The following is a 24,735-nucleotide window of genomic DNA, read 5'->3' on the forward strand; positions in this document are numbered from 1 at the left end:
TGATCCAGGTTTCTATGGCCGTTACCCTGATTTGTTGCCCCAGTTGAAATAGAATGGTATTCTTAAACCTTTGCTTTGATTATGCAACCCCCACCACTGGACCCACCCCTCCCTTCCACCTTGCTCCCACATCTTAAGTGATTCTCCGCTGTCTTAGCCTGGAGACTACATCCAGGGTAGCATATAAGTGAGTTTTCTTCAGGAATTCCCTAAAAATTTAAAAATTTCGTACAAAAGTATGTTGCCAAGATCGTTGCTTTCAGTCTAAACAGCCAGTTACTGTTCATGTGTCTTAAACATGCTTGAAACAGGACATCTTTTCCTTTCATGAATGAGCTTTGTTCTTTCATACCTGAACCTTCACCACTGGGGGCATGCTCTTCTCCTCCATCTCTGCCTATGAGAAATTTACCCAGCAATGAGGCTTAGTGACAGTACCCACCACTCTCTTTGTGAAGCCTTCCCTGGTAGCCTTTCCCCGGACCCTGTAAGTCAGAGGTCAGCAAACTACAACCCACAGGCCAAATCCAGCCCATTGCTTAGTTTTATAAGTTTTATTAGAACTCAATCACATCTCGTTGATTTATGTATTGTCTATGGCTGCTTTTGGGTCTGCAATAGCAGAGTTGAGTAGCTGCAATAGAGACCATATGGCCCACAAAGCCCAAAATAAATTATGCTCTGTCTCTTTACAGAAAAAAATGTGCGGACCCCTTTCCTGTCTCAGAGATTACATAGTCTACCTTGTGCATCTTTGACATCTCCTTCTGTTAGACTCACTTCTGTACAACTTTTTTCCTGGCAAGAACGATCTCTTCTTGTAGACATAGATTCTGCCTTTATCATCCTCGTTTCTGTCCTTGGGCCTAGCAGGGGTAGGTCTCCATAGTTGTTGGGAGCAGTAGATTACTCTGTAAAAAATTTTTTTAAAACTACATTTTGCTCACTTGGCTAAGTGACCAAAATCTTATATAAAGCAGTGTTCCCTTTAGGGGTTTAGTGGTTATCATTTGATGTTTCTGGTAGTAAACCATTTCATGTTTCACTTTGAGAAGCACTTTTTTGACTGCCAAGATAAGCTGCAAAATTGGGTCCAAGGATCTTAAGAAATAATATTCCTAACCCATTTAGGCAGCTCACTTGGTGATCTCATTTAATAAGTGGTCCACTGAAATATAGGATTGCAGAGTATACTTTTTCATGATGCATGGGTTTCACCATGTGAAGTAGATACCTAGTTCCTACTCAGCTATTTTTGTTGACTACCTAGGGTGTGATAATATTTGACCATGCTGTTCTCTTATGAAAAATGCCAAATAGTTAAATTTGTTTTGGGAAAACCAGAGATGCCTCTCTTGCTCCTAAAGGAGAAACTAAATGACCTTGGGTTTCTTTGTTTTTTGTCTCTCTCTAAAACCCAGGAAGTATTGATGTCATGTCCTCCTGCGAAGTGAATTAGCTGTCCTTGCCTTTGCTGCTTTAGTACTGGGAAATGCCTCTGTCAGACAGTGAGCTCATGAGTGCAAGGACTCTGTTTTTTAATTTCTGAATCCTCAGTGTTTGGCACAGAGAAAGCTCTTGACAAATATTTATTAAATGAATAAATCAATAAATAATTGAAGATCTCAGAAAGAACATTTTTCCCAAGGTATTACTTTTAAACCATAAACTTACAATTGCCTACTTCTATCTAGTTCGCATCCTTAAATGTCTCTTGTGAGAATTTCCTGTTGTGATGATATAGTTTATGTCTAGCTGTGGGAGGTCAAGGGTGGGCTACATTGTGCCTAAGTCTACAGAACGCAAGGAAAACCCTTAAACTTTTGTGAGGTGACAGGAAATCAATATCTGCTCCCTAAGTATTTCCCTGAGTGAGAATGTAAAGGTTTAAGGTAAATTTTAAGTATCACAGGGTGAGACAAAGTGAGAAATTCAGGATTTAGATTGGCATTCAGAGCAGGGAGGGAGAAAAAGATGACCCAAATTGACACAAAATGAGAAAATCTTGGGAAATAAAGGTAAACGGTAGCAAATGTGATGTATTTGAGAACCTTACAAGGAACTTTTCAGTATGTTCCAGTTGATTTATAGGATGTAGAACCATTAAGTGTTAAAATGGAAAGGGGTGGATTTCCAAGACTCTCGCAGTGAGGGTTCAGTTAGGAATCAGAATTCCAACAAACAAACAGATTTAAAGAAACTTCTTATGTTACAAAGGAATGGCTGTGTTATGGAAATTAACAAGAGATGGTGAAGCACCCAGGGTCTAGCAAGGGTGAGGAGCCTTTATAAAACATGCCTCAAGAGGCAAGGGCAATATTGGAGCCACTCAAGAGCAGGAGCCATGGGAAAGGGGCTACCCAATAGGGGTATACATTGCAGAGGGCTTTCCAAATGGCTAGGGTCCTCACAAGTATTAACACAGGAAGGGAGCAGGGAAGAAGTAACTCAGCCTCTCTTTCCTCCCAACCGTTAGCTCCTTCTTGTGCTCCATTGGCTGAGGCCAACTGGAGGCCCATCCACGTGATGAAGGAGTCACCTTCCCAGAACACAAAACAGGTGGAGAATGGATCTGAAGCAGGTGGAGGCCCACAAAACATCACCAGCACAGGGACCATCTCCAGCCTTTCAGTTTACAAATGAGGAAAATGAGGCCCAGGCTAGGAGAAGTGAATACCTTGGAAATTCATCCCTTTCAACCTTAACACTTAATGTTCTGTATCCTCATAAATTCAGTGCTCACATGACAAAGACAATCAATAAGGACTGACTGAATAAGTAAATGGAAGAATACATGAATTTGAAGAATAAATGAATTTTTCGCATTATAAAATCCATTTTTCACCAACATGTTTGCTAGATAGCATTCTGACATATTAGTGGACCGTAATATATTTAACTATTGTGCTATTAACAGTTATTTTTCTAGTTTCTAATATTGCTATAATGATAATTATTATAGTTATGTCCGTATTAATTATAATTATGATACTGAGTACTATTTATTGAGTATGTCAGGCACCATGCTGTGTGAACACATACTTTTTTAGCCCTTCTTATGAATATTTGAAATATGAATTTGAACTCCCATTTTGTAAAAGAGGAAATTGAAGCTCACATAGTAACTCAATCATAACTCATCAGAAGTTCCACAGCTACTACAAGATAGACCCAGAATATGCACCAATATCCATTCAACACAAAAGTCAATCTCTCTATTGCTTCCCTATGTTATAAAAAAGTTTGAGTGGAACATTTTCTTACGTAACTCTTAATATGTCTTATTTTCTTGACATAACTTCCTAGAGTGGAATTATTGGGTCCAAAGAGATGATGCTATTTTTTTTTTTTTTTTGAGACGGAGTTTCGCTGTCGCCCAGGCTGGAGTGCAGTGGCCGGATCTCAGCTCACTGCAAGCTCCGCCTCCCGGGTTTACGCCATTCTCCTGCCTCAGCCTCCCGAGTAGCTGGGACTACAGGCGCCCGCCACCTCGCCTGGCTAGTTTTTGGTATTTTTTAGTAGAGACGGGGTTTCACCGTGTTAGCCAGGATGGTCTCGATCTCCTGACCTCGTGATCCACCCGTCTCGGCCTCCCAAAGTGCTGGGATTACAGGCTTGAGCCACCGCGCCCGGCCGAGATGATGCTATTTTTAAGTAGTAAGAAATAACATTTAGTTGCAATTTGAAATATATTAAATATTTGTGAGAGAAACCTTCTTATATAGGTATGAAAGTTTTAGTTTTATCTAATGATCTGATTGCAAATGGTGAGATAGCCATGTCTGAGAGCCCCTGTTTTCTTATGTTTTTACCAGCAGTGAATAGTATCTTTTTTTAAATAGCCTCTGTTTTTTAGAGCAGTTTTAGGTTCACAGCAAAATTGACTGCAAAATACAGACATTTCTTATGTATCTTCTGCCCCTACACGTGCATAGCCTCCTCCATTATCACCTTCCAACACCAGAGTGGTACAGTTATTACAATTGATGAACCTACATTGACACATCTTCACCCAGAGTCCATAGTGTGTATTAGCGTTCACTCTTGGTATTCTACATTCTGTGGGTTTTGACAAATTTATCACAATGTGTGTGCACCATTATAGCATTAAACAGAGTAGTTTTATTGCCCCGAAAATGCCTTGTGCTCTGCCTGTTTCTCCCTCCTTTCTTCTTTCCTCATGGCAACCGCTGATCTTTTTACTGTCCCCATAGTTTTGCCTTTTCTAGAATGCCATATAGTTGGAATTATGTACTATGTAGCCTTTTCAGATTGGCTTCTTTCACTTAGTAATGGTTCTTGAACATTTAAGGTCAGTGAATGGACACTTAAGGTTCCCACGTGTCTTTTTATGGCTTGACAGTTCGTTTTGTTTTAATGCTAATAATATTGCATTGTCTGAATGTACCACAGTTTATTTGTCAATTTCTCTACTGAAGGACATCTTGGTTGTTTCCAAGTTTTGGCAATTATGAATAAAACTGCTGTAAACATTCCTGCGCAGGTTTCTGTGGGAACATAAGTTTTCATCTCACTTGGGTAAATACCAAGGAGCATGATTGCTGGATTGTATGGCGAGAGTATGTTGAGTTTTGTAAGAAACTGCCAAACTCTCTTCCAAAGTGGCTGCACCATTTTGTATTTCCACCAGCAGTGAATGAAGGTTCCTGTCACACTGTGTTCTTGCCAGCATTTGATGTTGTCAGTGTTTTAGATTTTCACTATTCTAACAGGTGTGCAGTGGTATCCCACTGTTGTTTTAATTTGCAATTAATTACCCAATGACATCTACATTATTTTTTAAGATTTATTTTTATTTTAATATTTTATTTATGTACTTATTTTCAATTAACAAATAAAAATTGTGTATCTTTATCACATATAATAAAGTTTTGAAATTGTGGAATAGCTAAATCAAGCCAATTAATACATATGTTATATCACATACTTATCAATTTTTATGGTGAGAATGCTTAAAATTACTGTTAGTGATTTTTAAGAATACAATGCATTGCTATTAAGTATACCCACTATTTTGTATAATAGATACCCAGAACTTATTTATCCTGTCTAAATGAAATTCTATATCCTTTGACCAACATCTCCACAACTGAGCTCCACCCCCCAGCTTTTGGTAACCACCATTCTACTCTCTGCTACTTACGAGTTCAAAATTCCACAAATAACTGAGATCATGGGGAGTTTGTCTTCCTGTGCCTGGCTTATTTTACTTAACATAATGTCCTCCAGGTTCATCCATATTGTTGCAAATGACAGGATTTTCCTTGTTTTACTTTTTTTTTTTTTTCTTTTGTTTTTTGAGACGGACTCTTGCTCTGTCGCCCAGGCTGGAGTGCAGTGGAACGATCTCGGCTCACTGCAAGCTCTGCCTCCTGGGTTCACGCTACTCTCCTGCCTCAGCCTCCCAAGTAGCTGGGACTACAGGTACCCACCACCACGCCTGGCTAATTGTTTGTATTTTTAGTAGAGACGGGGTTTCACCGTGTTAGCCTGGATGGTATCGATCTCCTGACCTCGTGATCTGCCTGCCTCGGCCTCCCAAAGTGCTGGGATTACAGGCATGAGCCATGGCACCCGGCCCCTTGTTTTTCTTTTTAAGGGTGAGTAGAATGTCTTTGAATATATCCACCACACATTTTGTCAATTTTTCCATTGATAGATACTTAGATTCCATATTATGGCTGTATTTTGGCTATTGTGTCTAAAGTTGTAGTGACCATTGGAATACTGGTATCTCTTGGACATATTACTTTCATTTCCTTTGGCTATATACTACATTTAAAGAGTTTTAAATCACTGTTTATGAATTTTAAAAAATCTCAGGTTATTTTCACTGTAGATGGGCTTGTGGGGGTGGGGAAAGGAGAGTGGGAAGGCTAAGCTATTCAAGGTTGTCTTCACTGACCACTTCCCCTTACTCATCCCCTCTTCCAAGGTCTCAGCTTATCTCCCAGGGATTGAACACCCTCCAGACAAAATCAACGTAACAGAAGTCTGGCGTTCGAGAATATTTGAGTTTAGTTACCTATAGTCTTCCCTAGGTATCCCTAGAAAGATTAGTTACTGGATAACCACCTCCCTCCCTTCCCCAGATACCAAAATGCTCAAGTCCCTTATATGAAATGGCAAAGTATTTACATATTACCTATGTGCATCCTTCCATATACTTTAAATAATCTCTAGATTACTTATAATACCCAGTACAATGTAAATGCTATGTAAATAGTTGTTATACTATATTTTAAAATTCATTTTCCTTTATTCTTGTTTCAGTTGTAGTTTTTTTTTTCTGAATATTTTCTATCCGAGGTTGGTTTAGTCCACAGACATGGGACCTGCTTATCTGCAGGTCCCATCTGGAGGGCTGACTGTACTTTGTTTGGTGCCTGCCCTGCCGGCTCCCTGCCATCCCCGGCACCCTCCGTTTCTTTCTGGAACTATTTACATTAGTGTCTACTGTGAGTTAGGCATCGTGATAGGCATGAAATAAGGCACAGTCCTGGCCCTGCGTTCATGGGACAGATATGCAGACAGTTACAGTACAGGTGGGTAGGTCTTGGTGTAGGTATGTAGCAGATGCTAACAGAGTGCAGAGGAGGGGCATGTGAACTGAGGGTTCTGGGGATGCTTGGTAGAGTTGGAGGCTGAGAATAATGGGATTTCTTCAGAAGGGTGATGAATAAGCTGATCTTAGAAGAATATATTGGATTAGGGCTATGAAAGAGAGCATTTCAGGCAAGAAGGAGGATTTTTTTTTTTTTCATGAACTCACTACTTAGGACCAAACTGTAAGCACCAGCACTGTTTCCTTTTCACCTTATGGAGACCATTATTGGAGCTGTGTTCATCAAGTCTTTTCTATGAACCAACAACCCCAAATCTCAGTGGTTCATACCTAGAAACATTTGTCTTTTTGTTCAGGGTTTTTTTCAGGCAGCTGTTGTTTGCCTGATATTGGCTAGTTTGAGTGAGGCTTGGTCCAGGTTGCAGATCAGGTTTGAATTTGCTCTTGTGTCTCCTTCTGAGACCCATGGCTAGTTGGGACTTGTGCTTTTTGTGATAATAGCAGAAGCAAGGGAGACCAAGCCTAAACCACACAAGCACATTTCTGCTTTCATCTGTTTGCTAATATCCGCTTGGCTAAAGCAAGTCATAATGGCCAAGTCCAAAACCAATAGAGCAGAGAATACACCTTCCCTCTCTACTGGGAAGTACTAACAAGTCACATGGCAGAGGGAAGGTAGGAATTACGAATCGGGGGCAATAATCTACTCTGCCACTGTGGTTTCCTGAAATGAAGTCCTAATAGAATTTGGTCACAGGGGGAATAAAAGGGAGACTCTCACTCAGCCTCAGCAACAGGAAAGAAAGTAAGTTACAAAAAGTCTGTAAAGAATATAGAGGAGGATTTGAAGGAGAGAAAGCACCAATAATCTAACTGCAGCACTTTATTTGAATTTAAGTAATGCTGGTCAAACATTCTTACAGGCTCTTACCCTTTCTGATCTATAAATTCTTCATATAGATGCTGAGCCAAAGGTTAGATCTAGAAAATATTATATCTAATCCTTAGCATTTTGGTTTCTTTTCAGTGTGCTTAAACGCTTAGTTAACGTGGCTTTAGACATAATTATAACAGAATTACAAATGAAAGCATCTTGGCAGAAAGTTTTTCCTGGCTTTGATGTGTTGGTACTGCCAGATTTTTGTGACATGCTGATGCTAATCTGTCAAATAGCCTGACACAAAGTGAGAAGAGAAATAAAAGGCACGACAGGGCCAAGGACCTGGTGTGGTGGAGGATGGTTGGACAGTAGCAAATTCTGTCATCAGCCCTACTGAGACTAAGCAACACCCTATCTTCAGGTCTCCAGGTTGGGCAAGGGGGTCCTACATGGGTTAGAGCTCATACCACTCTCAGAAATGCACCTACTTTCAGTTACCCACCAATTCTGATGCTCAATGCTCCTCCCGAACCCGTTTTCTATGGGTCCACTGGAGCTCACTTAACTAAGATAGCACAAATTCTGCCCCACTCATGGGAACACACCTAAGCTAATGACACATGAGGTGCTTCCTCTTCTGCATGTATTCCTATGTGTTTGAGCTTTTTCCTCCCTCGGATGCGAGAGGGTATCAGTCTGTTTTACAAACATTTTGTCAAGTGTCCTTTGAGCCACATAAGAGAGGATATTAGAAAGGCTCCAGAAAGTTTGGAAAAGTAAATTCAGACCTGAGAGTAACCAAGAGAGTTCCTACCTTCCTTCTGGTCAGTGTTCCAGGAAGTTGAAGCACTGGATTTACCCTCCACTTTGTAGTTAAAGAGGAAACTAGAAGTAAATAGTCCCTTCTACAAGGTTTATTTATTTATTTTTTAAATTAAGAATAGATGAGTCTTATGTTTTGTGTGTGGTGGTGACATTCAAAACATAGTTTTTCAGTGTTTTGAAAAGTAATTTACCTAAGAAATGACAGGAAGAGTAATGCAACACATAGACAGCATTGCTGCGAGTTGTAAAACATTGACAGAACGACAAATGTTCCTGTGGCATAGAGTCCTTCTGAATCACAGAAATGACATTTGGATGAAAGCAAATCATTTTTACACATGCACACTGCTAACTGTGCAGTAAAGCCAGAAATAGTGTACCTTGGAAGTGGGCCAGAGAGAAAGAACACCTAAGAATTTTATGTTTTTCAGAAAAATTTTCACTTTTTAGGCAGGATTTTTGAGAAGTAAAGAAAATATTTGAGAGCCTTAAAGAAAATATGAGCTTTGATTTTTTCTTTTTCTTTTCTTTTCTTTTTGAGATGGAGTTTTGCTCTTTGCTGCCCAGGCTGGAGTGCAGTGGTAAGATCTCAGCTCACTGAAACCTCCACCTCCTGGGTTCAAGCGATTCTCCTGTCTTAGCCTCCCGAGTAGCTGATCTTACAGGCACCTGCCACCATGCCCAGCTAATTTTTGTATTTTTAATAGAGATGGGGTTTCACCCTGTTGGCCAGGCTGGTCTCGAACTGCTGACCTTAGGTGATCCACCCTCCTCGGCCTCCCAAAGTGCTGAGATTACAGGCATGAGCTACTGTGCCCGGCCTTTGATTTTTATTTATTAAAATATTAGTCATTGTGTTCCCATGTACTCATCAAGTGTCTGGAGAGAAAACTCAGACCAAGCAGGAAATGTAGGCTTGATGTTTAGGAGACAGAGTACAGTGGGAGGCGTGACTTGGGAAGCTGATCATGCAGAGATTACAGATGGAGATATGGAGTGCATAAGATCCCCAAGGATGGACAGGATGGAGAGAAGAAAAGGCCAAAATCAAAACTTTGGAAAATGCCCACTGTGGTGGGCTGATAATGGCTCCCAAATATCTGTCCACATTCTAATTCCCAGGACCTGCAAGTGTTACCTTATTTGAAAAGAGTCTTTGCATATGTGATTTAGTTAGGGATCTTGAGATAGGGAGATTATCCTCAGTTATCCAGGTGGTCCCTAAATGTCACAACCAGCATCCTTATAAGAGAGAGGCAGAGGGAGATTAGACACAAACACTGAGAAGGTGATATAATAACAGAGATAGAGATTGGAGTGATGTTGTCACAAGGTGAGGAACACCAAGGAATGCTGGCACCAATGAGAAGCTGAAGGAGGCAAGGAATGGATTCTCCCCACAGCTTCTGTCTGCCTTTCTGGAGTCTTAATGGGCGTACAGATGTTCAGCTTGTACTTCTGTGGAAACAGGGAACATACAGCAGTGGCACAGAGCCCTGCTGACACTATGGTGTGAGACACCTGGCCTCCAGAACTGAGATGATAAAATCCTGTTTGAACCCATCCTGGTTGTGGTAATTTGTTAAATTGGGCCTTGGGAACTAACCCCACCTTTGGGAACAGGAACAGAAAGAGTTTAAAAAGGTAAGGAGAGGTAGCAAGAAGCTTAAGTGTCATGAAAACGAAAGCCAAAGCAAGAGTTTAAAAACAGATGAGCAGAGGCAATAGTGTAAACGCTAGAGCCTAGAGCCTAATGGGTAAAAACGAAGATTGAGGAGAATCATTGATATGATAGAAGCTAATGATGGCAGCCAACTTGTACTGAGCACCCGTTATGCTGGACATTGCCGTAAGCACTCTGCAGATATAAACTCAATTCTCACAAAACCCTATGAGGTATGAATTGTTGTTACCTCATTTTACAGGTGAAAAAACTGAGGTAAAAGTTTAAATAAATGCATTAAGTAACATAGGTAGTAAATGGTGTGGCCAAGATTTGAGCTGAGAATTCTGGCTACAGCATCCACATTTTAGCCACTACTTTGTACTAACCTCACCTTATCCCCCAAGATGTGTGTTTCCCAAGTTCTGACTTTGGGTCTTTTATCAAGTAAGGTAGATGATGTGTCTCAACAGGAAAAGGTATTTTTGTAATGATTATTTGAGATGGAAAGGAGGAAGATGAGAAACTTTACATCACCTGGGCCCCATCTTCTCAGCTGAGTTGGAGAGGAAGCTATCTGATGAGGCTGAGGAAGGCAGCTAAGTTTCTGGCCTGAGGGAGCCTACGAAAGATGGTGAGGATACAATAAAACCAGAAGCGCTAAATGAAAAATTTGCTGCACAGGTAAGCGTGCTCAGTGTTATTTCCTTGACTGACTTTTGCCACTGTACCATGTCTATGTCCATGGTGTCTGCACCATGTAGCGTGCAAAGTGCAGAGGGAAAAGGGACTGAAGGAGGATCATCGCCCTACACCTGCCCTATGGAAGGTACTTTGTTCAGAGATGATGAAGGAATCAGAAGACTGCACAATGCGACCTTTGTCATTAGAGACTCTTGAACGTTTGAGAAATGGACCATCCATGTACTCGCAGATGAATGAGAGTTCAAGAGCATTACATGATAAGAGCTAATTGCAAGATTAGAGACTGTAGTGGGTCAGAGGAACTGAAGTGTGTCAAGGGGAAGGTACAGCTCTAGATAGTTCTTACTAAGGTCTTTGACAGCTGATCAAGAATCAGGAGGACATTTCAGCCTAGATGATGCCATGGGTCAAGCATGGGAGAGGGGAGAAGCAGACGATTCTTTAAGAGCTTAGGCCAAAGAACTCTCAACATTCTGTGCTTCCAATCTATCCCCCACCCAGGATAGATTTCTGTTAAGTTACTATTCAGAACCACTGCAGGCTTAAAACCATGAGTGTTTATATTGGTATTGAATCCATTAGACTCCATGGTATAGTGGAAAAAGGCAAGGTTAAAATATCAGTTATTCACTTTGTTGCGTGACCTTGGTCAGGTAACTTCTCGAGCCTCAGATTTCCCATTTGTAAAATGTAGGTACCAATTCTCAGGCTCTTATGGTTGTGATGATACATTAATGGGATAATGATCAATATCTAGTGTAGTGCCTGACATTTAATAGATAGTGTCAACAATATTTTTAGACTAAGAACAAATTGGATGATGTAATTTATTGACTGACAATTCATTTCTAAAGATGGGACTTCAGAATGTTCTATAAATGTTAACATTTTCAAATGCTTGGAGTATATTTTCTATCTTGCATACTAGCTATTTATTTACAAATCTCTCTTTCTTTCATTGACTTAGCCCTTGTGTGAGGAGAGCTCTTTTAGGCTAGACCCTTTATCTGTACTTTGAGGACCTTTAATTCCTAGAGGAAGAGCATGGATTTTTCTCAGGCATTAAAGATTCCTTCCAAATTTCCAAGTAACATATCCATTTTCCTCATAGCTATCTTCTCCTGGTAATATTCTTGAATTATTTTTTATTTTTAACATTTTTTTGCTATGATCTACATTCTTATATTTTAAAAAAACAATTTCAAGTACCTATGCCATTTATTTCCATGATATAATTTCTATTCTCATTTACGTCATTTTGTGCTTCCTTCAGAAAAGTTATATAAAAGCTAAAAGTGCTGTGCTGAGTCAGAATCCTGTTCTCCTCAGCCCAATAAGCCTCTGCAAAAAGGAAAAGAAGAAATGTTTTCAGGAGAGCAGTCTATTTCATATTTGCAGACTGAGAGTGCATGTGTCATCTGATGTTGACTTAAAATGTCTCTCCCCTTCCCTTCATCTGTCACCCACAAATCTGTTTGCATTCTTCTAGAGTCTCGATGGGTCTACAGATGGTTCAGTTTGTACCTCCATGGAAATGGGGAACATGCACCAGTGGCACAGAGGATGGTGGAGTGGAAGAAAACCACTCCACCATGATGTGGATGATGCATATGGTTGATGCTGTGGTGTCTGTCTTACTTATGGAGAGAGACCTCTGGGAGTAGAAGGCTCATACTTGCCTAGGCACCTGAGCATCAGAGTAGGGCATGCATTGCCCGGGGGCAGCTTGCCAGCCTATCTCCCAAGGGGCCACCCAGCATGATAGTCCTAACCTAGGTGAATCTCCTGAGACCAAGGCTTAGGCTCACAGCATTGTGGGCTTAGAAACAACATCTTGGGGACAGACTCATACCAAGCAATTCATCCATCTGTTAGCTCACACTGAGAACCCTGGCTGCCAGGTAGACAGGAACACTAGTGTGAAAACTCTCTTCCTGTACTGGAAGCCAAATCCTAATCCGTAGGTTATCTGGTGAGTACTGTTGGAATGAGGGCAGTTAAATGGATAAAGGAAAGTAAAATCATGTATGTCAGGACTGTCTGGTGGTGCAACTAGAATTCTTGAGCTTAGCCTATTTCTTAGATGAGCGCTGCCTATGTTTATTACACTGTTTGTTTTAATGATTTCCTGGCTGACCAAGCCCTAATCTGATTTGAGTCATCCTTCCTTAAGATTTGCTAGAGTTTACAAATTGGCCCAGGTCATATCCTCTTTTTCCCCTGGGAAAATTTAAGGTGACCTTTCTTACCTTTGACATGACCTATGACTGTCGATTTTGCAGTTTACCTCTTAGCAGAGTTGTTATTTTCCTTGTTTCTGGGTTTTTAGTAGACTTCTTATTGTAGCTCTAAAATAATTTTTAATTCTCTTTTTTATTGGTATTTCTTAGCAAGAATTCTTCTGTAGTGAAGAACTTTCCCTCATCAACTAATAAAAAATGCTTAGTAAAGGAAAGGCAGGATAAATGCTTGCTTTATTCCCTTTATTAATTTTCTGAGTAATGAGTTGGTATCTTAGGAACCTCCAATGGTGATCAATGAGTGTTTTTAAAAAATACACATTGAACTCAGTATTTCTTTATATAGTTGATGTGCATCAGTAGATGGAGTCCGTATTAATGATGTAATCTATATAAGCTGATGTAATCAATACTTTTGAGGAGATTGACATGATGTCTGGAATTTGCTTTAAATACTCCAGTATCTAAAAAGCAAACCAACAACAAAGGGAGTGGAATCGATGAAAAAGGATTAGAAAAGCCTTGATGTTTGTGGACATTGGTTGATGAGGACATGGAGTTCATTATACTATTTGTTTTGCTTTTGGTATGTTTGAAATATTTCTGAATACAGTAGTTCTCAAGATGCATATAATTCTAAGGTTATCAAGAGTGTAAATGTGAGTTCAGCCAACGACTTGTGAATCTTGTGGAGAAAGTTCTTGATTTTTATTGAAATTCCAGATACCCCAACAGTAGTTCTTAAGCCCTATTGCTTTGGCAACAGCATGCCAAATATGTGCATATATTCCCAGCATTTTGGAAAGAAATTTTATAAGAATCTTCAGATTTGACTGATTGGATCCCGATTCATAACAGTCTCGTCTTGGCAACTAAGGATGTCTACTTTTGAGTGATGCATACCTTAAGAATTTGAAACATGATTGCTTCTGTTCTCTGGACTTCATACAATAACGTAACAGCCTTTTAGCCGTTCTGAAGTCTAATAGTGCCATTTCTCATTCCAGGTTTAAGTTTATCTATTCATGGGGCTGAAAAGCGTTTGCAAATCCATCAACGGCGAAGTGTGGCAAGCCACCCAGCATCACGTCGTCGCCTGCCTGTGGTCAGGCATTCCTCACTCCCACCAGGCAGAAGGTCAATAAAAATGGAGGCGAGCTCTTCTGGAATCACTAATGGAAAAACCAAAGTCTTCCACCCAGGTGATGCATGGGGAAGTTCAACGGGGACCCATTTCAGCAGCAACCTGACCACAGCCTGCCTTATATTTTTATTATGTAATTATGCCATACTTTCAGCTAAGCTTGCTTTTGTTAAGAGTCTTGTTTTATTTCCCCTTCTCTTCACCTCAGTCAGTGGTAAATATCACCAAGACAAATAAGAGGGGAGAGAGCTTGATGGATCAGAGAAGGTTGAGGCTATGTGCACAGTGGTAGAATCTAAATGAAACTCAGAGTGCTTAAACTCTTTCTCAGTTCAGGAAAGCTCATTATATAATAAAACAAAATAGAGATTTGGCTCTTTTCCTGATAATTTGTTCTAAGATTGCTCAGGAAAAAAATCAAGCCAAAAAACACCCACACTTTGAAACCTAGGTTATCTGTGTTGGCTTGTCCACATCCTCCTGAGATCATGAGAGAAGACTGGAGTCATTATATTGTTTTAAGTCTTCTGGGAAGCATCTGTGATCTCTTTAAAATATTAAAATGATTCTACATTAGAGGAAGTAAAAACATTTTATGTGCTCATTTGGGGGAAAAGCTCATTTGAGTATTCATTCATTGATTGAACAAATATTTATTGAGTGCCAGCTACGTGCTAGGCATTGTTTTAGGTTCAAGGAAATATCAGTGACCAAGGCAGTGTTCCTGCAAAGTGACTTTATAGAAACATCAATTGCGAGAGAATTCATAAGTCATTTAGAACAACTCTCACCCAATCCTGATTCCTCTCTGTAATGTCCTACTGAAGCCAAGCCTCCATCTCTACTCGTGTCACCCCATCTTCTCTCTCTTAGCATGTAACCTTGTTTCCTAACCCACCAAGAAACACCAGGGCCATTGGGCATGAATTACTGGAAGTCCCTTATCCTCTCTTCAAATGTATTGCTCTTTACACATCCTTCCCCACTTTCCTCCAGTTTTCAGAAGATGAGGGGCCTCCTACTGTCTTTGACCAAGCCTTCACCCATGACCTTTAGTCAGGAGAATGTGTCCTCTTGTTTTTGTCTCTTTCACCCCTCCACGCTGCTAGCTGTTTACCCTCAGTCTGTGAAAAGGCTCAAGCTTCTGCCATTCTGATCATTTGACACTGTATCCTTTTCCCTCTTCTGCCCCTTTGCCCTCCTCCCTTCCAAGCCAAACTTCTGAAATTATAATTTACTTTTGATTGCTCTATTGTATCGAAAGCAACCAACACAATCTGGTTTCTAGCTTCTCCATTCCATCCTGGCTGCTTTTGAGGCCCTCAGTGACCTCCTTTTATCACAATGTAGTATATGCTTGCCAGACTTTCCTGAGGCACCAGACCAAGGTGGACAACCCACTTGTTCCCCAAACACTGTTCCCTTGGCTTCCATGACAATCTTAGGGTTCTCCTCTTATTTCTCTCACATGTAACTTTCCTGGTTTCTCCCACTCCAGCATCTCTCTCCTCCTCTTGCCTCCTTTCCCAGGACGTACCAAATCCAGAATGATTCATCTCTACTCCTGATCAGTTACTGTGCTTGTTCTATTGATTACAGGGTCCAGTTCAAACCTCTTAGCATGTTAAAAACAAATGCCTTTTGTGATCTGGCCCCTACTGCTTTTTACCCTTCATTTTTTGCCCTCATCTTCCTTAAGCTTTATTACTATAGTATGTCAATCAGGGTTCAATCAGAAAAGCAAAACCAGTAGATAGTATGTACTAGAGATTAATTACAAAGAATTGGCTTTCATTGTGGGAGATGGCTAGGCAAGTCTGAATTCATGGGTCAGGCTATCTGCAAGGGCAGGCTGGAACTCTTGGGCACAGCTCTTAAAAGCTTCAGCTCTGCTTTTAAGGCTTTTCAACTGACCTGGATTATCAAGGAGAATCTCCTTTACATGAAGTCAACTGACTATGAACTTTAATTGCATCTACAAGACACCTTCACAGCAACACTAGATTAGTATTCATTGAATAACTGGAGACTGTAGCCTGGCCAAGTTGGCTCATCAAATAGACCATCACATCTGATTATATCAATGTGCTTTCACTTCTCTAAATATGTGATGCTGTTTCATGCCTCCCAACCTTTGCTCCTGCTGTTCTTTCTTCCCAGGATGCCCTGGTTTTGCCCTGTTATCTTTGAACATGTCGAAATTACTTGTCTATGTGTCCACTGAAAGATCTTTAAGGGCAGGGATTCTGGATTATTTATCTTTGTACTCCCAAGAAATATTTGTAGGGTAGAGCTGAACAACACCTTCATTAGCTGTGTTTTAGACTACTATAATAGCTTCTGAATTTTTCTGCCTGCCTTTCTTTCAACAAGTACCTGATTTACATCAGTAAACAAAGCAGACAAAAGTCCCTGCCCTTGGGGAGTTCACATAGCAGCTGCAAGAGATAATAAATAAATATATTAAATTGACCAACTGTGTAGTCTATATTATAGTTATATATAAGCCATATGTAATATATAGTGTTTAGGGAAAGGATAAGTATTATGGATAAAAGAAAAAGTAGGGGAAGAGGGTAGTATGTTGCAATATTAAACATGGTGATCAGGGTAGGCTGAGTCATGAAGATGTATAATCACTGACTAGAAGTTTCTGAGACAGCCATGTGGATGTCTAAGCAACCTCATTCCAGCAGAGGGACAGTTAGTGGACAGCTTGTAGGGTAAGGGTGAGTCTGGTGGTTTGAAGAACAGTATGGAGGCTCCTAAACTTGAAGTGGAGTGAGTGAGGTGGGGAATCATCTCAGTGAGGTCGTAGGGACTAGATCGGGCAGGACCTTATAGGCCATTGTAGGGGCTTTGAGCCCTATGTGAAGGGAAGCTCTTACAGGGTTTTGAGCAGAAGAATTCCATAATTTGATTTATATTTTAACAGGATGTAATATAGACTATGGGGAGAGTAGATTATAGGAGGAGAGGATAAAAGGAGAAAGGTCAGATAGGAGGCCTCCAGAATGATCCAGTGGAGAAATGATGGTAGCTCTGACTAGGAAAGGCAGAAGTGATGATGAGAATTTAGAGTCTGGATATATTTTAAAGCTGGATGTATTTTAAATCCTAATGGATTGGATGTAGGGTAAGAGAGAAAGAAGAGCAAAGGATGACTGAAAAGTTTTTTTGGCCTGAGTAAAATCAGCTGAGATGGAGAAGGCTGCAAGAGAAGCAAATTTGGTGGGTTTGAGTGCAAAGGTGCAGAAGTTTGATATTGAGAGCTGGCAAGATATTGTGGGTGGTAGTTTGACCTCCCTGTCTGGAGTTTGAAAGATGATTGGTCTGTGAAAGAGATATAAAACTAATAGTTGTTGACATATAAGTGCTATTTAAAGACATGAGATTGAAAGAGATGACCAAGGGAAGAAGTATAAATGTAGAAGGGAGAGCATCAAGGGCTGAGATCTGGGACACTCCAATAATAAAGGGTCAAAGAGGACATGAACCACCAGTAAAGAAGGCTAAGAAAGAACCACCAGCAAAGATGGAGAAAACCCAGAAGTGCCACATCTCAGAAATCACAGAAGTTAATCAAAAAGAGAATAATGGTTTTCTAGGTTAAATGTTGTTGAAAGTCAAATAAGATGAGGACTGAGAATTAGTCATTGATTTTAGTAAAGTGGAGGTCAATGGTAATTTTGTTAAGAGCCGTTTTAGTGGAGTGGTGGGGATGAAACCTTGATTGAAGTGGATTTAGGGGAGATGAGAGGATATAAATTAGATGCTCTGAATATAGGCAACTTTTTTGAGCAGTTTTGCTATGAAGTGTAGTGAAGAAATAGGGCAGCAGCTGGAGGAGAAGTAAGGTCAAGAGTTTCTTTTAAAAATAGCAGCTCTCCAGCAGATAATTTATGGTGTTTGAGAGAGGGGAAAATTTGTGATGTGGGCATCAGTGAGAGGTTGAGAGCTATGCACAACAGGACCATGGATAGTTTATCTGTGATAACTGGTGGGAAGGAGGAGTATGTAGATATTGGCAGGTATGCTGAGGGTCTAATAAGTTTTTTTCCTATGTTGTCAGCTTTATCTTTAATGTGAGAAGCAAGGTCATCTCTGAGAATGAGAATGGAGCCACAGGGAGAAAGAGAGAGAGAAAGAAAGATATGGAGAGGGAAAATATGTTTGCCAACTTACATTAAAGAGGATTTGAGATTCATCGTCATGAAACTAAAGTAGGACTAGTTATCATCATTGTGTAGCTTTTAATTTTGTATAGCTGCATGAGTAAAGACATAGAGTTGGCGGTGTGTTGGATTTGAACAGGAGTGTGGAAAGGAAGTAGGAAAGAGAGAAAGGGAATTGAAGGTGCATGGAAGGGAGTGATGATAGTGATTCATTTTGTGATTTGGTAAAGAGAGTACAAGATATCAAGGGAATGAAGTACAATGAAAAGTTGGTAGGATCAATCGGTTGAAGTTTCCAGAGGGTTCAAAAAAGTGTGGGGATTAGGGTAATAGAAGGAGGATCTGGAAGGATAAGAGAGGTGATGAGAGAATGGAATGTGTGGCACTAATATGGTGGCACATATCTTAATAACATTAATTTAATTTTATTATAGTAATATCAACACAAAATGCTGTTACTGATAATGACAAGGCTTAGGCCAAGGTACAAAATAAGAAACTGTAAAGGGTAGAGGGCAAGATCACTGAATGAAAAAATTCCTAGGGACTGAGAGACCAGGATGTGAAAAGGATTGAGTTAAGAATTGGGTAGTTTTGGGAAGAATGATAGGCCAGTCGTTAACTTTACTGAGAAATAAGGGAATGTGATCTGGCAGGTAGCAGGAGAGTACAAAGATAAAGGGTAGAAGATGATGTAATATAACAACCTGAGATTCAAGGCTGAAGGTGTTTAGGCAAGAGGGAAGAAGAATGTCTGAAGGTGGATTTGAGACTCAAGAAATCCTCCTTCAGAGGTGTTGGTGCCAGGGCTATTGGAGAAAAACAGTTCTAAGTGAAAGAGCCACAGGGAAGCGTGACCTCTGGGAAGATCCAGGTTTTCCTTAGAGCAAGAAGGTGAATGGGGCAATCTGAGAAGAGATTGGTGATGTTCAGAGAATTCTGGAGAGTCCAGTGGAAGGTTTTAGATGTTGGACAATTGTCTTCAGTGGTTCTCTCTTATTTAATTTTCCAGACAACACCAAGGTTCTCCTCCAGAGAAGATAATTAGTATCAGCCCTCCTATTCTTAAAATTATTATGGGCTATCCAGAAGAAAATGCAGCCTTGTGAGCCCAGCTTTTCAAGCCCTCTCCAAGTTACCCTCTCCCTACTTTTCCAGGCTTATCTCACTTTACACTGTCATTATCCATATTATTCAGCTTCAGCCATCCACAGCCCTTTTACTATTTCTCAAGTAGGCTTTTACTCTTCCATTTCTTTGCCATTGCTCAAGCTCCTCTCTCATCTTGGAATATCCCTTCCCCTAATAAATGTCTGCTAACCCCTCTCATTCCTCAAAATGTAAGCTAAATTCTGCTTCCTCCAAGAAGCTTTCTAGATCTTATAGTCAGAATTGTTCCCCTACTTCCCCACGCTTCCACAGAACTTCGAAGCCTTATCAAAGTCCATCTGTTTCTATGGTCTTATAGTTCTCCCAGAAGGCTGGAACTCTCCTCAATTCATCTTTGCATCTTCTGTCACTCCTAACATTATCCCTAGTAGGTTCTTAATAAATGATTATATGTTGTTTGTCAAAATCTGTTCTGCTCACCAGATACAGGTTAGCACTTTGAAGTTATATGGCATAAATCTTACTCTTCTTTCATATGACAATCCTTCAGTTGTTTAAAAAACTCATCCCTAGCTATTTTCCAGGTGAAACATTTCCTAGTGTGTTCAGTGCTTCTTTGAATGACATGACATTCAACTTCTTTACCATTGCACCTTCTCTGCTCTTAGAAATATTCTTGTTTCATTGCTATCTCTTTGAAAATGTAGTGCCCAGAATTGAGTATTCGGTTAAAGTCAAATGCAGGCAGTGTAGATTCAGTCTTTCCTTTCCTTTAATTGATATCCTGTATTGATATTACTATAATACAATTAAATAAATGTTATTGAGATATATCCTAATGGTGTTTTATCAACGTGGGCTAATTCAGCCCACATTGTGACTTAATATCTCAAGTATCTTCCCTCACCTTAAAAATACATCACTTGGACAGGTATGGTGGCTCACACCTGTAATCCCAGCACTTTGGGAGGCCAAGGCAGGTGGATCACCTGAGGTCGGGAGTTCGAGACCAGCCTAACCAACATGGAGAAACCCTGTCTTTAATAAGAATACAAAATTAGCTGGGCGTGGTGGTGCATGCCTGTAATCCCAGCTACTCGGGAGACTGAGGCAGGAGAATCGCTTGAACTCAGGAGGCGGAGGTTGTGGTGTGCCAAGATCGCACCACTGCACTCCAGCCTGGGCAACAAAAGTGAAACTCCACCTCAAAAAAAATCAAAAACAAAACAAAACAAAAAAATCACTTTACTTATCTACCTATCATTTTATCATAGATCCTTAAACCCTACATATGTCGAGTATTGGTTGAAAATATAAATAAAGCCAATCCTCTAGCCTAGAATTATAATTAAGAAAAAATATATTAAGTTACAATTAGAAACTTGTTATTTAAAAAAGTATTTTTAAAACTTATATTATTCTGGCAAGGTAGCATATGATTTCAGTTCCATTCCATTTATTTTTAGTGTACTTGCACAAATGCATCATAGTTCTCTGTTGGGAGATTATGGAAGTGCTCTCAAACTGAGTTTCTTATTTGCAGTGAGTCATAGATCTTAGAAGCAGCTTGGGCAATTTAGTCATATTGAGGCCTATTAAGTCATCCATCTATTTTTTACAAAGTTAATAATCCCTGTTCCCAAAGTGCTCTCTAAGGCCCACTCAGACTGGTTACTAAGTACAAAAAGAGAGAATTTGGGAGTCTTGTAGATTTTCTGTTCCATCTGCCTGAACAATTTCAGTTTGTTTATCCCCCTTTGAGTTTACAAACATTTCTGAGTGCCTACTGTTTACTAACAAGCATTTATTGGGAAGATGCCCTCCTTGGAGCATTTTGAAATGGTGCAGAACTCTATTAAATATGGGTCTTAAGGCTCTCAGTCATGTCCAAGAGGCAATCAATCAGGGTTGTTTGTAACCAACAAGAGAAACTAATCATTTAATCCAAAGAAGGAATTTAAATTTGAAGAATGTGGATGGAAAACCTAAAGAGCCAGCCTTGGAAAAGGAATAGAGAAATCAAGAATAACTATTTGATTAGACTAGAATATCTTCCATTTGACGATCTGGAATGACTGAATTCTTACCAGTTTTTCTAGTTTTGCATCGTTTGGCTCATGTTTTGAAGATTTAGGAGGACAGTTCTATTGGCTGTGCACCTTTCCCTTGGTTGGATAGACAGTCATGAGACAAATGATAGAACAGAAGACCTCTCCCTTCAGCCTTCATCGTGGGAGGGTAGGACCCCTTGATTTCTTTTGCCACCTTGACTACACACAGTGAGGGAGAGGGACTTCACCAAAAGGAAGTAGAGGTGATGTTAGGAAACAACTCTATGTGGAAGAATGCCCGCTACAGGGACATGTGCTTAAGCTGCTATGATAGAAGTCAAACTGTATTAAGGGCTAGAACAGAGAAATAAATAAGGTTATGGGAGCATAACCTTATTATGCTGAAGAGAATTTAGAAAGACTCATAAGACACATGGTCTACCAATTTGACTTTGAAGGCCAACTAGGATTTCAACAGGAGGAAGAGGCATGACCATTTAGATGCAGGAAAGAGCATAATGATAGGAACAGTGCATTATACTGGTTCTGAAAGCAAGCTTTATCGTTAAGTGTTTAAAAGCTAGATATGTCACCTGATGGCTATTACAGCCTTGGACAAATTACTTAATTTCTCTGAATCTTAGTTTATACATCAGTAAAATGAAGAAATTAATACCTACTTTATAGTATTAGGGCTGCCAAATTAAATACAGTGTTCCCAATTAAATTTAAATTTCAGATAAACAAGTATTTTTGAAAGTATGTCCCAAATATTGCATATGACACACATAATAAAAAATTATATTGTTTGTTTGAAATTCAGATTTAGCAGGACATTGTGCGTTTTAATGTATTTTATCTGGCAAACCTACATAGCCTCATTGTGGCAATTAAATAATTCGTGTAGAATGTCCAGTTTGATTTTTGGCACATACTTGGTGTTCAGTAATAAATGGTTGATAAATAAAGAAATCATTTTTCTTGTCACCATCATGATAAGCAAAATTCATAACCCTGAAAGTACCTATGCCCCTAGAATCCTTGTTATCTCAGTCACCACTTCATTTAGCAGTTTCCCAGTTAATTTGTGCTAGAATACCAAAAAGATGGTCTCCCATTATGCTGTAAAATTACAGAAGCCATTCATCTTCATCTCGTATTTGTATGGTTTCTCTTTCCTACTGATTGTTTCAGTTCTTTCTCCTGTTTATCAATTTCATTTTGACCTTACCCTTTAGACACTCATAATTAATGAATATTGTTTTCTGCTTCCTTTATGGACCAATAATGTAAGTGGTAAATAGTACTAGGTTTGGGACTATAATTTAAGAGTCAAGAGCATAGTAAACAGAGGCACTGATTTTGGTTTTTTTTAGTTTGAAACTATAAAGCTTAGTGGATATAGATCAAATTATCCCAGCTAATGACTATGCGATATAAAATAGAATTGGAAGCTTTCTGAAATCTAAAATACTTCTTCTATTGCTTTTTCTTTATCTGTTAGGCCCATCATACAATCCTAGAGAAGTGTCATTAATCACAGAATATGTCCTTTAGTCTCATTTAGAATTTGTAAAATAATGTTTTGCTGATATGTGTCATTCCCAAGTAATTTCTAATACAGTTTTTTTTTATCTCACTTTTTAAAACCTATGGCCCTTTCCGCATTTATGCATGATTATTGTTCCCTATGAATCTATCTAGTATTTAAATGTTAGGATACATTGATTTTTCCGGGAGAGAAACATTAGGATTTTGTTGTTTCTAGAAGGCTAGAATGATTAGTACTGTCTGTATACTTAGGCATTAAATGCATAGTTTGATAATAATAAAATTATAGCTACAGTATGTTAAGCTCACTACCATATTCCCAACCTCAAAAACTGTTAAACTATTTTTATTCATTATCTCATTTAATTCCTATAATATTCTTGTGCTATTTTCCTTATTTTATGGGTGGGGAAACTAAGGCATGAAGAAGGGTAAGTACCTTGCTTAAGGTTATACAGCCAGTAAATGGTGAAGGCAAGATTCTAGCTCAAGTGTTCTTATTCTCTCATTTAATGTGCTATTACTTTCTTCTTCAGACAACTTGGCAGAAACATTTCTAGTAAATTAGCATAAAAAAGCCTTAGAAAATTTAAATTAAAAACCCTGCAGTAGCTCAAGCCTTAGCATAAGAAAACCATACTGAAGAAGGGATCAGTTAGATTCTGTTGAATGCATGTGTAATCACCTTCACAGTTTATTATTTCTTTCAGTGTAAGTGATGTTCCACTTGGTAGCTTCTCTTTTTGGTCTACTATGCTCTGGACTTTTGTTTTTTCATCCTCCCTTTTTTGTGATTCTGTTATAATAAAATTCATTCCTATTTCCCTGAGTTTCAAAGATTACTTTCTGGAACCAATGTCAAGGCCTGGTCTCAAGTTAGGGAACAGACCATCTCCTGTTTCTCCCTTTAAAGAGTAGTACCAGAGGCTGTGGGAAGAGGGAGAGGAGAGGGCCATTAAGGAGAGACTTTTAAAAGAAGAAGGACAGCCAAGAGAGACTTGTCCCTAGTTCTGCCAAGAGTCTAGATAAATTCATGCTTTAGGGAAACAAAAATAAGGAAAAGATAAATATATGGCCAATCTTTAGAATGATAACAATCATGTTACTACAACCCTACATTTACTTAATAATTCTGTTGTTTCCAAAGGGCTTTCACAAATTTTTCTCCTGCACTTCATTTAATCCTCATAGCAGCCTGTGAGGTGGAATTACGCCTATTTTACTATGGCACAGGAAGTGAAGTTACTAACTCAAAAGTACAAAATTAGCAATTGACAGACCCCGACTAAAACGCAGGTATTTAATTTCTTATGGGGCTGGACGCAGTGGCTCATGCCTATAATCCCAGCACTTTGGGAGGCTGAGGTGGGCAGATCACCTGAGGTCAGGAGTTTGAGACCAGCCTGGCCAACATGGTGAAACCCCGTGTTTACTAAAAATACATAAATTAACCAGACATTGTAGTGCAGGCTTGTAATCCCAGCTACTAGGGAGGCTGAGGCAGGAGAATCGCTTGAACCTGGGAGGTAGAGGTTGCAGTGAGCCGAGATCGCGCCACTGCACTCCAGCCCGGTTAACAGAGCAAGACTCTGTCAAAAAGAAAAAAGAAAAAAAAAAAATGCTGAGGCAGGAGAATCTCTTGAATCTGGGAGACAGAGGTGGCAGTGAGCTGAGATTGTAACACTGCACTCCAGCCTGGGTGACAGCGAGACTCCATCTCAAAAAAAAAAAAAAAAAGTTATTCTGGGTGTTTTTTTCCATGTTGTCAACTTTTTTTCTTGAAGATGAGTGTTAGTTGAGAGTGA

General features: G+C 39.6%; 1 protein-coding gene across 3 annotated transcripts in view; it reads left to right on the forward strand.

The window, feature by feature from the left end:
- ANO4 (anoctamin 4) overlaps positions 1 to 24,735 on the forward strand; it is a 325,972-nt gene that overhangs the window by 91,287 nt on the left and 209,950 nt on the right. For 2 of the 3 annotated variants that reach the window (XM_023185625.2, XM_023185703.2), the window contains exon 2: positions 13,907 to 14,101. In XM_023185625.2, the coding sequence (XP_023041393.1) occupies positions 14,047 to 14,101 (55 nt within the window). In that variant the 5' untranslated portion in view covers positions 13,907 to 14,046. Of the gene's footprint in view, positions 1 to 13,906; positions 14,102 to 24,735 lie in introns of those variants that run through there. The other variant, XM_023185780.1, reaches the window with a different exon arrangement.

This window comes from Piliocolobus tephrosceles, chromosome 10 (genome assembly GCF_002776525.5).
Source record: "Piliocolobus tephrosceles isolate RC106 chromosome 10, ASM277652v3, whole genome shotgun sequence".
NCBI classification, from domain to species: Eukaryota; Metazoa; Chordata; class Mammalia; order Primates; family Cercopithecidae; genus Piliocolobus; species Piliocolobus tephrosceles.